This window comes from Chaetodon auriga, chromosome 3 (genome assembly GCF_051107435.1).
Source record: "Chaetodon auriga isolate fChaAug3 chromosome 3, fChaAug3.hap1, whole genome shotgun sequence".
Classification (NCBI taxonomy): Eukaryota; Metazoa; Chordata; class Actinopteri; order Chaetodontiformes; family Chaetodontidae; genus Chaetodon; species Chaetodon auriga.
The window spans coordinates 7145836-7162012 of NC_135076.1; the positions used below are offsets into that span (position 1 = coordinate 7145836).

The following is a 16177-nucleotide window of genomic DNA, read 5'->3' on the forward strand; positions in this document are numbered from 1 at the left end:
GTAAACACAGGTTGTTTTAAGAAATTGAACATACAACTACTGCTGTTGTTGAGAACAGTCTCTCATTTAGAAGTTTAGAAGATATGAAAAGTTGTTTGAATGTGAGCAGTCAAAAGAATCTGAAGCAACTCTACACAAATAAATCTAACCTTGATGTTTTTATTGTATTATGTTTGGAAGAAGTGGAGGAATACAATCTGGCATGTACTCTTTATTGCAGTCAAATAAATCCATCTATCTGTCTAGAAAGTGGCTTTTCATTTACAATGACATCAAATCAATTAGAAAAGGAAAAACAACGATGAAGAGATATACTTACAGAGAAAACCACAATCCACAATTAGCTGATATAGAACCCTAAATCTTTGCAATTAGATAGATAATTTGTTGAATTCAAATAATTAAAACGTGAACTTATGCACTAGTTGGAAAATGCCTTGATTTTAAGGAGGCGCTGCACGGAGAATCACAGAGAGGACACACACATGGTGTGATAGATCTATTGTAAAGAAAGCTGCTGACAAACTTGAAGTTTAGAAATTAACAGAAAGAACAAGGACTGATAGTAATTCTGAGCTGAATGATCTGCCATTTATTTAATATGTCATACTTACACAAGGCAGAGAGCTCACTTTGAAACATGTATTTAAAATGTATTTTGAATTCCATCATTACAAAAACTGCTTCATTAGCGTGGAGGCAGGTTTAGTTTTACTCACACTATGGGCTTAATGTTTTGCTGACTCATGTTATGTGGCAGTTAATAAAGTAAAACAAGCAAAGCATTACTTATCATTTTTCATTAGGACTCAGTTTTTATGTTCAGCCCACTGCTTGAAGTAACACTGGTTGGATAACAGTCATTATATGACCCAGTCATAACAAAGATAAAGTGAGATATAGTTATTTTTTCCCAGTTTCCATGGTGATCAAAAGTCTGATCAGTAGCAGAAGTTATTGGAAAGCAATTCTGAGGCACTTAATTTTAAAATCCATCCGGTGTGAGACAGCTCTTACATCCATTTTATTAAGCTCAAGCCCATTAATCTATTGTATATGTATTGCATGAAGGGGGCCAACTCATCTAATTCTTTTCTGAACACATGTCACAGGAGTCTGGTATATGACCAGAGACGGGTCATTTGGCAGAATTGCAAACCTGCAGCCTAAACTGCCACTGCACATCGGCAACTGCTGTACACTGACCTGCTGCAGGGAGGTGAAAGGTTCAAAGTTAGCAGCTACAATTAGCAGAATATTGTCATAGAAAGCAAGAGCAACAACGTATTTTCCCCACAGGACTCCAGACGTTACATTTGATACACTGCTTTTGACTTTGTGATGTTGACTGTCATTGTGTGTTTGATTGAATAACCTAAAGAGAGCAAGCCAAACATGCTTTGTGACACAAGCTCCTGGTGTCATACAGTGCAAAGTTTTAAAAAAGCTGACAAAAGTGATGTCTTTATTACATTTCCTATCGCTTCCTAAGATGTTTTTAATTTAATGTATTGTCCAAGGAGAAAGAGTATCTGTTAGATGTTCACACAATGTATTTCAGTTTCTTTCTTACAATATCTGCTCTCACAATACAATTTATGCTAGTAGCAACTAAAACACGATTAAACTTCTTTATAGTTTTGTTTAGGCACTTGGTTAAGGTTAAGGAAAGATCGTGGTCTTGATTAAAGACTGAAACACTCAACAGTGATCTGATCCAGTTTTCCATTTTGCATTCTAAGATGTGGACAGCCAACATAGCTTTGATTTCAACAAGACCACACATGTAAGACCACACATATAAGTGTAAATGCAATAGACTTTGAGTGTTGTTTCCCGTACTTCATTTCAATGCTGCCCACTTTAGAGCAGGCGAAGGCTTTGAAAATGAAATGTCAAATGCTGCTTTCATTTTCAGATTGTTCGCAAAATTGCATTTTCATTTTCACAGTGTCACCAAGAAAGCAACATGCAAATGTAAACGCAATAGACTGGTGCACTTTTTCCATTATTGCAAATGTAATGCTAGTGTAGAATTACATTTTCATTTGCAAGTTTACTTTATCATTTCAATATAGCACCCTATGGGCTTCCATAATTATCTATTTAACACAGTGTTACCATATAACTTTTTATTACAGAACTTACAGAGAGACTGGAGTGGACTCTCTGTCACTTGGGTAATTGATTTACACATAGTGTGCAAAATGAGTACAGAACATTGAAAGTAAACAGTGAGATGAACATCCAGATATATGAGGCAGAACTGCCCTGGAAAATTCTGATTTCACACAGTTTAACACTACCAACAAATAAATAAACAGTCCTTTTCCACAGAAGATTCAGACCACTAAAAAAGGAGACATGAGCTCCTCAGATAAGCCTGAGGCACACTTTGGGCCATGATTTGCAGCCGGTGCTGTCAAAAGGGATCCATTTGTTGATACAGCAATGTATTCAGAAAACACAGGTTTGGGCACCATGTTATTAACGCCCTTGTTGAAGCCAGACAATAGGGGCCTGTCACTTACATCAGTGCAGCACTTACTGAAAGTAACTCAAATTGGCTGTATTGGTAGTGTTTTTGTTCCAGAACCAATAACCAAACTGACACAGAGGTGTTTGTTCTCTTTGTCGTGTTTTTTATTTATTTCAGCCACAAAACTTGAATTAGAAACTTGAAAAAAATAATGGAATGAAAAAGAAGAGTAACTGCCACAAGTATTTAATTATGGAAGCAAACTGGATGATCTGGAAGAATCTATTTACCTTATATAAAACTTACTGGTCCAAAGTCCCTGTTTTATAATGCTGTATTTTTATTTATTTATGGTGGTATAGCTTCAGTATTGCCTGCACAGGTTTGTTGCTTTCATTGCAGAATTTCCTGGAAGCCAAAGTTCAGCAAGGGACAGTCCTTGGATGTGTGCTCGGTCTGACGGCACAGGCTTTACCACTGTTCAAATAAACTGGCACCAGTTGGCATCCACATGCTTATCACGCTGACAGAAGCTCCACACTCAATTTACAGATGTAATGGCCATCTGAAAGCTCAGGCAACATCATAAAAGACTGTTTTCCAAACGTTATGGTCACCAAATGGCACAATAAAGGTATGAAAAGGTAGCTGATTGCAATTAACCTGACAAATAGGTGATAGGCAGGGAGTATCATTCATGCAGTATTTTTAGAAGCTGCACTGAGCTTATTTGCTAGTTTTTTGAGCTCTTGCTTTCACAGCCACTGAACCCGAACACTGTAATTATGGGACTTGATGACAGATTATATACAAAAGCTTTTCTCGATTAACACAAAGGCTTACAAAAACTGCTTTCATATTGAGAGCCACAACAGATGCTGTGCAGCTGGAGTTGACTGAATACAAGTATTTGGAACTCTTGTTGTTCGATCTCATCATGAGGGTTGTTGTGATATACTTGTTCACAGCAACACCTGGGTTTAGTTCACTGGCATGACTTACTAAAGACAACAATGAGCTGTTTGAACTCAGGCTAGCGGGCACTCATCACTCCATTTTCACATTACTTGCACAACAACCATTATGTTGACATTATGCTATCATCATATTTTGTCACCTGATCATGGTATTTGCCATAATTGTTGTATTCCATGGAAGTTAATAAGGCTTCATAGTTGCCAGATGTTTTTTTTTTTTTTTTTTTTTTTTTTTTACCAAACAGGAAGACTGGTGACATTATTCCAGAAATACCAACAAATGCCAATCCCAAAGCTAATCCCTGAATACTGTTATGGTGTCTTGGCTCAGATTATAGAGATTGCAGACAGTTCTACTGACATTTCACTCACTTCCCAGTGGTTAAAGGTCAACTGTGAGAGTTCTGAGATAAACACTGCAAAACAAGGGTGCTCTCGAGGAGAATGTGTGTGTGTGTGTGTGTGTGTGTGTGTGTGTGTGTGTGTGTGTGTGTGTGTCTGTGTCTGTGTGTGTGCATGTGTGTGAATTGGAGGAAAAAGAGTCTCATGGTGACGTCAGCAGGTCGGCAGCAGGGGCTCTGAGGTAAATGCAGAATAGGGCCTTATTGTTGTCATTTCCTTTGCCGAACCCAGATCAGATCAGCCAAAGTAAGAATTTCTCAAAAAGGGCCTGAACTTTCCTTTTTGTTTTGCATTTTATGATTTGCATTATGATCATAAAACAAGCCATCATAAGCCTGGCAGCCTCGACTGTGTTTGAGTATGTCACATCTCTCTTAAAATCCGGCTACCATTCTACATGGATGGCATTCAGGGTGGGATGTCAAAACTCAGAACTTTAAGGGCTATATGTGATTCAGATAGGACGCAATGGATGCCTTTTAAAAGTTTTTTTTTTTGCCATTAAGACTGTATTAACAGTCAAACCAGGAGATAGAGAACATCGATGGGAGAATAGTTTAAGTTAAGTGGTGCATTTTCTGTTCCCCGCTCTTCTTCTGTTGCTTCTTCTGGTTCAATTATTCTGTTCTGTTAAAGGCAGCTCTGAAAAAAGGACAAGCAGTAAGTAGGTAATGGGTACTTTGAGTTTCTGACCTAGCAGGCATGCAAGAGGAGAAACCAGAAGATTGACATGAGAGGAATTCACTCATGCTCATTCAACCATCTCGTTCTGAAGGAAGCATATTCTGGTTCCTCGGGTAGAGTAGAAACACCAGCACCTCAAAACATCAAGGATAACTGTGTTTTTCCAGTCAATCAATGCTATCACAGCTGGACACAGGAGAACCCTGCATCTCACCTGCATGCTTGGAAAATCTTCAGCCCTCCAATATTACTGCAATGAAACTGTTTAGTTTCGGTTTCTGGCACTGATCATGTCTGTGTATCTGGATATATCTATTTGCTGTCATTGTGTCCATCCTGTGACTAACATTTGGTGCCAGAATTTCCGTTGAAGTGAAAGAGAAAAGAATTCCCTCCAACGTTCATTCCTTTTATTATGGTGAAAAGGAAAACAGATATTGGGGAGCTGATTAAAAAAAAGAGCATTGAGTGTTTCAGTTTATTTCCCAATGCACAGGATATGACATAACTGTCCCACACTCTGATAACTATGGCACTCGTCTACATTCAGTGCTTATACAGCAAAGATGCCTGTATGATGACAGAGGAGGAGGCAAGGAGGTCGTCACTGACACTGAATTTGGGCTATGACCCATTCAGGGAATTTTAAGGAGAATTTTCAACATAATCAGCCTTGGACTTTTCACTTCATTGGTGTGAAATTTCAGATCCACTACAAGTCCTTGTTTTCTCTTCTTGTTAAGGCAGCCATGCTGAAGCATGAGGCAGGGTGATTAAGGAGGTGTCCAGTTTCTCAGCGCTCTGTCCGCAGGCCCGCGAGAGGAAATTAAATCGCTTTTCCCACAGCACCATTAATTGTTTTCGTTAAGTTGTTTATTTGCAAAGGCTTTTCCGGTGAACCTGGAGCTTACAGGGGGGCAAAGAAGAGCTACAACGACTGTTTTCTCTTGAATTCTAACGGCTTTGTCTGTTACAGAATCATGGCCTGAACATGGAGGAGGGAAAATCAGAGGATAAATAATGATGTATTCGTTATCATTCCTGCCTTAGAGAAATAAATGAAAATGATACAATGGATTTTCCACTGGAGAGGTCAGCGCTAAATGCTAACAATGCATCTTTTGCTGGGTTGGTTTTTATGTAACACAGATTATACCAGCTAAAGGGATAGAAAATATAATTTACAGTATCATGGTAAATCCAATAGGTCTTTTGCTGTGCTGTCATAAATTTGCAGGTTGGATTTGATCCCAGTTGTTGCTGACAGTTTCAATTGCAGCTAAGGTTTTGTTTAAGAATTACAGCTACATAAAACACATGAAAATACGTGATCTGGACTGAACTGCATGAGAAACACTGTGTCCAACCGCAAAAGTTATTCTTGTGTATTTTGATAAGTAAGAACTTCCACGTCTACGTACAGTATATCAGATCAGATAAACCTCAACTTTAGAACAACAGACTACAGGCTTGACTTAAATGGCCTGTGATAATCACTAAGTATGTTTGGTTTTCAGAGACCTGGATGCAAATCAGAGCAAATAGCCTTAAAATTGGCGATATAACAAAAAGCCAAACCAAACATGACAGTGAAACTAGGCCAAGATATGGAAAATAGCCACAGTTTGAGGTGATTGTTTGGCTGGTGTTGCTCTGTGTGCAGCCAGTGAACAGACAAGTGTTTAGTCACATGGTGGAAAGTCTTAACAGCCCATTGCCTATGGAGCTCATGTACTTTATGTTTGTCATGTTCACATTGAGGAGGAGTTAATGAACTGAAGAGCACAGACTCAGCTGTCATGATATAGGCCTGTGCTGTGTATGTTACTGTGGAAAGTATGCATTTCAACCAGTGAGAAAAAAAAAAACCTTAGAGTCCATTGGCCCAATCAGAGGTCTCAGTGGGCCCCTCTTTCCTCCCAAAACTCTGACATGAACGTTTATGTGACATACACTATGCCATTACAATAAATCTAAATGTCCCAAAGTCACTTAATGAAGTACACAAGGCCAAACATTACATCTGAATATGATCATTTCAACAGCCTTTACTCTTCTAGGATGGCTTTCGACCAATTCTTCAAACTTGTGTGCAGGAGCTTGCTCCATTACAGTATCATGGGAACACTACTTTGTGCATTTTCCTTCCTATGGTTACCAGGCTGAGCTATGTTCAAGATTTCTCTTGATTGGATCTAAGAGCTGAACCATGAAAAACAGCCAAAGAACAAAAGCATATAATATGGCAAACTCCATATTAAATTAGATGGCATTGGCAAGCTACAACCTACCAAACCTCATCAATACTCAATGCAAAGAGTACAGAGAGCATCTCCAATCCTTGACATCAATATGATACAGCATAAACACAAACACACACACACACACACACACACACACACACACACACACACACACAAATGAGAAAGGATGCACATTAATACCACAAATGACTGATAGCTGTTTATCTGCTACTCTGCTGGTCTATCTTTGTCAGTGAGCTTTAACCACTTCACTGATGTGGATTACAATTTTTCCCCCAGACTGCTGACCTTTGATTCATTACATAACTTTGCATTTTTTCAGACAAAGAAAGGATAAATTCATTGCAGTTATGGTTTTAGTCTCACATGAACTCTGACAGGATAAATGCTGTTTAATCCTGCTTTGAAAATTCACATTTATAAGCAGTGACAGACCGTACTGGTTCAAATTTTGATTATAATCAAAAGAATGTGGGAGTGAGGCACAGAGCAGTAAATTTAAAGAAAATCTACAAACACTTCACGGTTTAATGTGACTTAGGGAATGTGTAGGCTTTTTGTTCTATTTGACACGTCTAAATCAAGAGATGCTCTGCAAGGCCCGCTTTATCAAGCAAACATCTGGTCTGACTTATCGAAGCATCAACAACAGAAAGAGGTCAACGTTGGCATTCTGGTAAAACGTGCCATTAGATCGGGCAGATGTTCGCTCAAGATTGTCGAAGAGTTCAAAGTGATGACCATGAAAAAAAAAAAAAAAAAAAAACGCATACAAAAAAAGATTAGTCATTCTCCCTGAAGGAAGTGTGGAGCCCACACAGAACACAGTGTTTGCTGGGTAAGGCTTCGCAAAAGTGTTACGTTCAGCTCGGGTGAAAGATGTAAAAACCATAGCTGACATGAAATCTAAACCTGTTTATGCTTAGAGTGGATTTATATGCAGCGGCCCTCTGCTGCAGTTTCATCCAAAGTAAGCTCAGTTACGTCATGTTGATAAAACAGATTGCTACATGACACAGAGTGTGTGACAGAACATTCTGGTAGAGTTATAACGTAAGCATATTCTTTTGTTTGCCTCTTTAATAACTAATCCTTCTGTTATCTTCACTGCTACTATCTAAATATTTGCCTTATTTGTTCTTTGTTCTTCTCCTGTGCATTTACTGTATGTAGGATTGATTGTATTTTGTACTTTTATACTCAGTGGTGGATGACATACTCAGATTCTTTACTTAAAGAATAAAACTACTAATTTAACAATGCAAAAATACATTGTTACGAGGCTCAAGTCACCAAGGGTCACATCCCAAGATAAACTGACAATGAGATAACATCAGCTCTGTGTGAAAAGGTTGATTTTCTGAGCTCATGAAAATTTGACTTTTGCAATAATGCATGCTTTTACCTTGGTAAGGTTCAGAATGGGACTTTTACTTGGAGTAGAGTATTTTCAAAGTGGGTTATTAGTACTTTTCTTAAGTAATGGACCTGAATACTTCCACCTCTGGTTAGCACACCCACAGCCTAACTGCACCTATTTGTTACTGGCTGGTAAGCTGCTGCAGCCACAGAGAAGTTTGTGTTATTAAGGGTAGTTAGGTGTGTTGTTTTCGCAGCCACAGAAAAGAAATGAAAAGTTTCTGTTTATGTTGTGTTACTACGGCTGTCTTGTACAGACAAGTAGCAGCTACAAGACTACAGTATGAAAATAGCCTAAAATACGGTGCAGAGCTGTGGAGCTGGAAGCCACAAGTGGAGTAACAAAAGTGATCAGATGATGGTTCACCTAATGTTTCGTTTTCTTTCTTTTTTATCTATTGTTTTTTTTTTTTTTTTGTTCTTTTTTGACCGTGGGGGCCCGAGATCAGTGGAAACACCGGAAACTCTAATATGATAATATGGTCATCTGCTATATTGCGCATTAAGAAAAACATCAGTCATACAGAAACTAAAGCTGATACTCTGAAACACTGACATGGCAAGTGAAACGATACATCAATCTGGAAAAGCGAAAGACGCAGTATGTGAAGCTTTTTTTTTTCCATGCCTGAGTTTGAGCCTGAGAGGACAGAGGATGTGAACCCAGAGGAACTGAGAGTCACTAGATAGCACAGCTTTCCTTTTCCACAAGGGACCAACACCAGGAGATTTCCCACGCTTGGAGTTTAAGACGCTGTTGCTGTTACATTCCCCCCTCTCACTGTTCTTGTCCACTCATCTAATGTGTTTATCATGAATCCTCTCCTCATTTGTATCTGTTCTCCTGCTGCACTTCTCCTCCTTTCACATCCTGCTCCTCGATTTCTCCTCTGTTCCAACAACATAAACATCTTTGTTTTTGTGCAGTAGGCATTGGGGGATGTGAGGGATGTACTCTGAGTACTATGATGTACTATGGAAAAGAAAGCACCCCCCCAGAGGTTTAGGCCACATTGAGGTGTGCCTGCATCAGGCAGATGCACATGTCCAGTCCTGGGGGAGATATGAGGAATGTGCACATCGGGTCATCTACTCCAGATCCGCACCTATTTTAAACTTGAGGTTCAACACAGCTAAATGTGATGAAGACGATCATGGCTCTGAAGGGTTCAGTCTTACTTATGGTGAACAGACAGTACGTCCTCTCTGGAGCACAGTGACAACATTCAGGCTGTAACAGACATTTAGGACATGGAGCACATGTCCTCCGTATTTTTGTTCTTCTCTACTTTTCAAACATTTTTTAGGAGAGGAGTTAATTAACGTTTCCTCAAAGATCAGTGTGATTTAGAGTTATGTTTTATTTGAGCGCTTAAAGTATTTAAACATATAACTTGTATGCCAGTAAACATGCATGATAAATATCAGAAATGCTTGATGTCCAGTTGTTTCAAAAGACACCTTTGTGTGCCAGGCAGCCACTGAATTGGGTCTGGGTTTTAGAGTGGACAATGTCTTGACTGGGATCACTTTGGGTGGACACTGTAAATAGTTTGCGCTGTGAAGATGTTGCAATCCAGCAGATGGTGGTAATACAGCACAACTGTTATAAAGCTCAGCAGATGAAGAAGATGGCAGCAACTGTCACTGGTTATCAATTTACGCTTCTCGTGAATGAATAAGATCATCTTTGACTTTAACTTCATCCAAACCGTCACCTTCACCTCTTCACCTCTGCTCGAGATCAGAGGTCAGAAGTGAGAAAAACAATGGGGACAGCGATCAGACAGGACTGTATGTACAGGTTTCTTTGCATCCTTTCACTACCCCCCAGTGCTGTGAAAGAAACTTGCATTCAGGCAGTCAGTTCCTTATCACCTTCAAAAAACTCATGCTGAAATTTGCTTTTCGCAAAATGTTCTTTATTTTTTTTTTTAAAGGTTTTGCTAAAATGTCTTGATTGTTTGGCAAACTAGCCAAAATGTTGAGACTTTGAACTCAAAGTTTAATGCAAGCAGCAAAATGCTCATATTAATGGTCAATATTCATGTTTAAAACAGTAATTCCTAACCCTCTTGGCTTCATTAAAATGAAGTAACATCGAAGAGAAATTAATTTGAAAACACTTTCTAAACCCTTCTTATAACCAACTTTCTAATACTTACTGATGGGACAGTGTCATCCATCATTCTCTGTATCTGCTGGTCATTTCATTATATGATGCAACAAACTGTTTTTAATTTTTCCTCCCTGATGAAACCCTGTGAGGCTGAAAGTGGTCAGTGTTTGACTGAATGAAGGTTTTTAACATAGCTCCCTCCCTTGCCTTACAGTGCCTGAAGAACATTCTCTTTTCTGAAGTAATGTCTGCTTGGTTATGGCCATCAGTGGCATGAGTTGTGAGCAACCAAAGAGTGTCTTTTGTTATTTTATTTGGTAAATGTTTTGTAGGCTTGGTGAGGTAAATATATCAAGTATTTCACAAAAAAAATGCAGATTTTTTTTTTCTCTATTCATTATTGTCACCTTGTGACCTAAGCTCCATATTGGGAACCACTGATTTAAAAAGATGTCAAAGATTCTATGGGTGAATATTGAATTAATTTATCATCTCAGTATTTGTGTTGCTGGATGGTCACACAATGAGATATCAAATGATAAAATGTTTTTACATTTTTTTTTCAAGTGTTGTTATTACAAATCAAGCCGCTAGGTGTCAGTGTCATTTCATGATTAGAAGACACAGTGCTGGTGTAGGAGCAGTGCAGTGCAGTGAGCAATGTGAAGGACAACCAACAAGACATTCAATATGATCACATATAGAGACACATAGCGAAATCTAAGCTCTTTGCTACTTCACATCCAGAAACTAAATGATGCTGCTTTATAACGTATAATAAATAATCAGTGAAATACTATTCCTTAAAACAATTTCAATAGCTAAGAAAAAACATCCCTTTGTTGATTCCAGGGCCCAGATGATACAAAACAAACATGAAACATGGTTCTTCTAAAAACCTAATTTTTGTGTTTAATACTGGAAATGAAAGAGAAAATGAATTTGTTAGTACTTTTGTGTCCTGGTATAACATGTCTCTCCTGGAGCGTCCTGCCCTGTGGACCAGAGGTCAGCTGAGAGTTCGCTTGAACACACAGAGTGCTATTTATGGACATCAGTGTAACTAAAAATGGTACAACTGTGTTATTGTTGTTTGCACTCCTTTTGGCCTTAATGGCACATGGATAAAACTGTCAGGACTTCGCAATGCCTGCTTTGTTAGAGAACATCATTTTACAGCAAGTGTTTGAAATACATATTTCACAATTGATGAGACAATTAATCAGACTGATCAGATCTGGCAGAGGTCTAGTGGTCTATTTTACCCAAAGAAAGGCATTTCACTGCATATAGTCCCACTGGAACTACGGTCTATTTTCACTGGAAAGTAGTTCCAATTAAAACTGCTCACAGTGGGATTTGTGTTTGGTTTTTTGGTTTTAGTGTTTTTCTGGTAAGGAGCATTGCTTTGCATACTTTGCCCACCACAAAGCTCACTTTCTCTGAACTGGCACAATGGTAGAAATCTCTGTAAAAGATGTCTCAAATCAGCAGATAAAACCAAAACTATGCAGCAATAACTGTCATCTCTGAGAAACAAAAGCAAAAGAGGAGTCGAGGAGTGCTGCTGTTTTTCAAGACTGGTTCATGTCTTGTCTCCATCAACAGTCAATGTTGGTTTCCTTCCAGCTCGTCCTCACTAGAAGAACAACTACATAGTTTGTCTGTGCAAGTTATAACAACCCATATTTCCATTTATTGTTAGGCGGCAAGCTCTAGTAGCTGTAATAATTATAGCAGCAGGGGAGGAAGTCACGTGATGTAGTATAAAAAGCAAGTCTGTATATGAAGGAAGGTTGGGTGGGAAGATGGGTCAAACAAACAGGGCTTTCACCCAGAACCTTTCAAATCATAGAGGTCAGTGTAAAATGTTTTCCACTATGTAAGATTTTGCATCAAGTTAATCTTTGGCTACATAACTAAACCGCTTATTTCAAAAATAAAAGCAAAGCTGCACTGATTCATTTGTGGCCATTAGGGGGCAGAAATACTCAAAACAAGCTGACAGACGCACAGCGACCATGAATCACCATTTGACTGTATGTCTAAAGTGTTACCTACTTTCACATCCATTAGAAATGAAGCAACATTAGCATACATTTGGATTCATGTTTCTGTCAGCATTCAATTCAATTCAATTCAATTCAATTCAATTCAATTCAATATTCCTTCCATGATGAATGTAAGTTACATTTTCGCTCTGCTTTACGCTCTGGTTTGGTCGTCACCAACTTCCACGAAAAACATGAGATTCCTCAGCTGCTAAATGCTCCAGTGGGCTTATCAGTGGTTTGGCTGAAAACTATGGCATAGACTGAATCTTAATGCAAATATGTTGACCATAATACCAAAACAATGAATTTAAAGAGGATAAAAAGTTACTACACAACAAAAATTACAGTGCTCAGGATCGTAACAAAGTTTTTAGTTTCTTTCTTTCTTAAAAACTGAACACATCCCTCTCAGATGTCCCCCCCAACACAATATATCAACACTTCCACAGTAAAACCAGTATTACAGATGGTCATTGCTATGCTTAGATATAGATAAACATATCAAAGGGTTACTATGGAGCGGGAGGCAGCATTATGAGATGTTCATATACATCAGGCCTGTGGACCAGCTGCTGTCCACCTGACGCTGGCTCCACTCTATGCTAATGACATCTGAATACACAAAGCAGACATTCAGCCACATTTTGCACTCTGCCTGCTGGTGAAACAGACCAAAGCAACCATAATGGAAATGGTTACATTTTAATGAGAACAAATTAGATAACCAACATTATCACTGTAATCAATGTCATTATTATCTAACTACAGGGCTTTGCAGGGCTTGGTATTATCTCTCTGTTATGTCTTCTCCACATGCTTGGTTTGCAGGCAGCAGTGGTCGTGCGCCAGCCTGGCAGCAGCTTTGCTGTTATCTACTACCCGAAGTTGATGGCTAGGGCAAACAGTTGCTAAGGTCATAATAAGTTTTATTGCTCTTCCTATTACGTTAATGCTGTCACATCATCTCTCTGTGCTTCCTGTTTGCTAGAAAGCTCTTTCTCATTCGCACAATATGTGATAATAGCTCAGAGCAGATGGATGTTGTCATTGTCTGAGTTCTTTATGGCAGCAGGGCAGTTTCCTTGGTGAATAACAGTTTTGCACAGCACTGCCTGCAGGATGCCTCATAACACCGAGCAAATATATCATTGTCGTTTTTCTATCAGGTATTATGAATGACTGAACCTGCAGAATTGGGGTATTTGTACAGCTTTGTGCAAACCTCACCTGACTGTATGTTTACACATGAAGTTTCATCTATGTCACTGCGATAAATGAGATACTTCAAATACCCATTGTGATAGCTAGAAGTGTCGTAATATCTGAAATATGGTACTGTATTGTACCTACATGTGGTTCTGCTCTCTTATATCCCAAAGATCAAAATACTTTTCAAACCATGATTTTGTTCAGTAAGACCAACACGTTTTAGTCATTTTTCACACTTTAATTTTCAAATAATTTAGTTTATTTTCTGGTATGTAAAAAAACACAACAGTGATATCAATATCATAATATTATAAATAAAATTGCACAGTTTTTTCATCTTGGTTCGGTAAAAATGCAACAAATATATTACAGGTAAATAAATACAAATAAATACAAAATCATAAAGTACCCTACATGCCTGTTCACAAACAGTGTAAGACTTTGACAGAGGAACATGCCACATGACAACCACAAAAGTTTGCCTAATGGCAAAGAAAAGTGCTTTTCCAACTTCCTTTTTGATTGTCACTCAGTGTGTTACACTTTTACTCAACATCACTGACTTCATCTGTATTCACTCAACTGTCAACTTAAGGCATCAACTTTTCCTCTACTCTCCTTTTCCCTCAAACCTCCTTATCTTAAAGTAGACGGCGTCTACAGAATACACCCATTCACCGCCGCTCTCATGACGATCTCTGTATCTGCAACTGCGTCCATCTTCATGATGCAGCACCTAACTTCGTGCCTCTCTTGCCTTCTCAACCTTTAAGGCGACCACTAACAATTCTCCTTTGGCTCACAGAGAGATTTCATGCCTTCTTCTCCTGCCGAGGCTGCTTGGTTGCCTTGGTGCTTGGCTTGGCTTGGCACACTATGTCCCTGTAGGCTGGAGAGCGGAGGAAGCGAGGGTAGCAGTCTTTGGCCATGAGCATGTAGATCTTGTGCTGGGCCAGGTCGAAGCAAGAAGGGGACAGCGCCAGCATGTTGGCTTTGGTGATGTCACGAGTTTCGTGGTCAATGTTAATCTGAAAAAGGGGACAAGGGCAAAACCAAGTTAGCCTTTTTTGTCCATTTTGGAGAGGTTAGTGGCTACAAGCACAATGCCTAACTTGAAATCAATGTGTTGGTGGAAGAGAAATGGTAAAATGTATAGCTTTGTAGTGGAGTAGTTAGTAGAACTGACTGTATTTAGCAGAAAAGTGAGGGTTTTTTGCTCTCGTTATCTAACTTTTAGAATTTAAAAGAGGTGATTCCTTACCTCCCGAGGAGCATCACTGCCGATGAATTCATCGTAGATCTTCTGGGCTTTGGCTGGTAGTTTGGCAGGAGACTTGGTATTCCTGTAATCCTCACAGGCAAAGTAGAATGCAATGTTCTCCTCACTGAACTCAGATACCAGGAAGGCTGTGAAGGCACACAATCCATCTGCAGAAAGAGACAAAATTTCATTACTTATGGTACATAAGGGTCTTGCAGAGGCTGCATGTGTCTGGAAAGAATAATTACTTCTTTGACAATAAATTTGTCAAAAAAGACAAAAATCTTGTTATGTACTTACATTTGCTGGACAGGAGTTTTTCAAAGGACTGTTTCCACCTGAGGCATTCCTCCAGGGTTGGCCTGAAAATAGATGAAGCAAGATTAGATTTAACCAAGATGTTAAATCAAGCATACAGTGACAATAAATGTAAAATGAGTTGTGAGTAATAGACAGTGCAGTATGTGTGATACTTACTTGTTTTGTCCTATTTTGCAGCCAGAAAGATTCCAATTGGGTTTTTGCAAAATGCTTCCCAGCCTTGCTTTCAGCTCCTTGGCCCTGTGAAAGAAAGAAACAGGTTAGATATATTCTTCACAAGACCGTGATTGCATACTGACAAGCCAGTGCTGTGCAGTGCAATTGAGTCCAGCATGAATCCACACTGAGTGCCTAACTGAGTGGAAAATTTAGCACAACCTAAAATTCTCTGAGCATTTAAGCTCAAAACGTCACATATGCACAAAGATGAAACAGCGAAGCTTTTTTCCTGCTATCCAGTTGTGTGAGTTTTGCATGAAGCTTCATGTACCTTTCCAAGCAGCAGGTAGGCAGTGATGCTAGTCCTTTACACATAGCAGCAGGTTGGAGCTGGTAGGGGTGGTGTCTTGGTCGGGTGGTGGTTAAATATCCGTTCAGTGAAGCTCAGTAAGGAGCGGATTGTGTGAGTGTCTCAACAGAGCTGGAGCACAGGCTTTATATCCTACCTCCCCTGCCTCTGACATGTCATCAGCCATCTCAGCCAATCACAGGGAGGTAGAGAGAGAGAGCGAGACCGTGAGAGAGAGATGATAGAAGTCAGAAAAAGGGGGAGACTGTGCAAGGACGAGGCTGGGAAATTACTGTAACATGATAAAAGCAACTGATGTTCCACTCTGTTTTTCTTGCATGTCCATGAAAACTACCCAGTGAATCTTTTAGTGTTTTGCTTTCACTCATCTCTTTCAAAACAACTTATTTACACACGAGAGTAGAAAATGAACATGCAATACTGTGTATATTTACTGCTGCGCATACAGGTTCTGGGAAG

At 39.2% G+C, this 16177-nt stretch overlaps 1 protein-coding gene across 1 annotated transcript; it reads right to left on the reverse strand.

Moving 5' to 3' along the window:
• Positions 1-13843: 13843 nt before the first annotated feature.
• Positions 13844-15820, reverse strand: rgs16 (regulator of G protein signaling 16). Its single transcript, XM_076727270.1, has 5 exons — positions 15680-15820; positions 15346-15429; positions 15169-15230; positions 14869-15035; positions 13844-14635 (listed from the first exon to the last, which is right to left on the reverse strand). Exons 1-5 carry the CDS (start codon positions 15721-15723, stop codon positions 14420-14422), a joined length of 573 nt encoding a protein of 190 aa, XP_076583385.1. The 5' UTR covers positions 15724-15820; the 3' UTR covers positions 13844-14419.
• Positions 15821-16177: the final 357 nt, after the last annotated feature.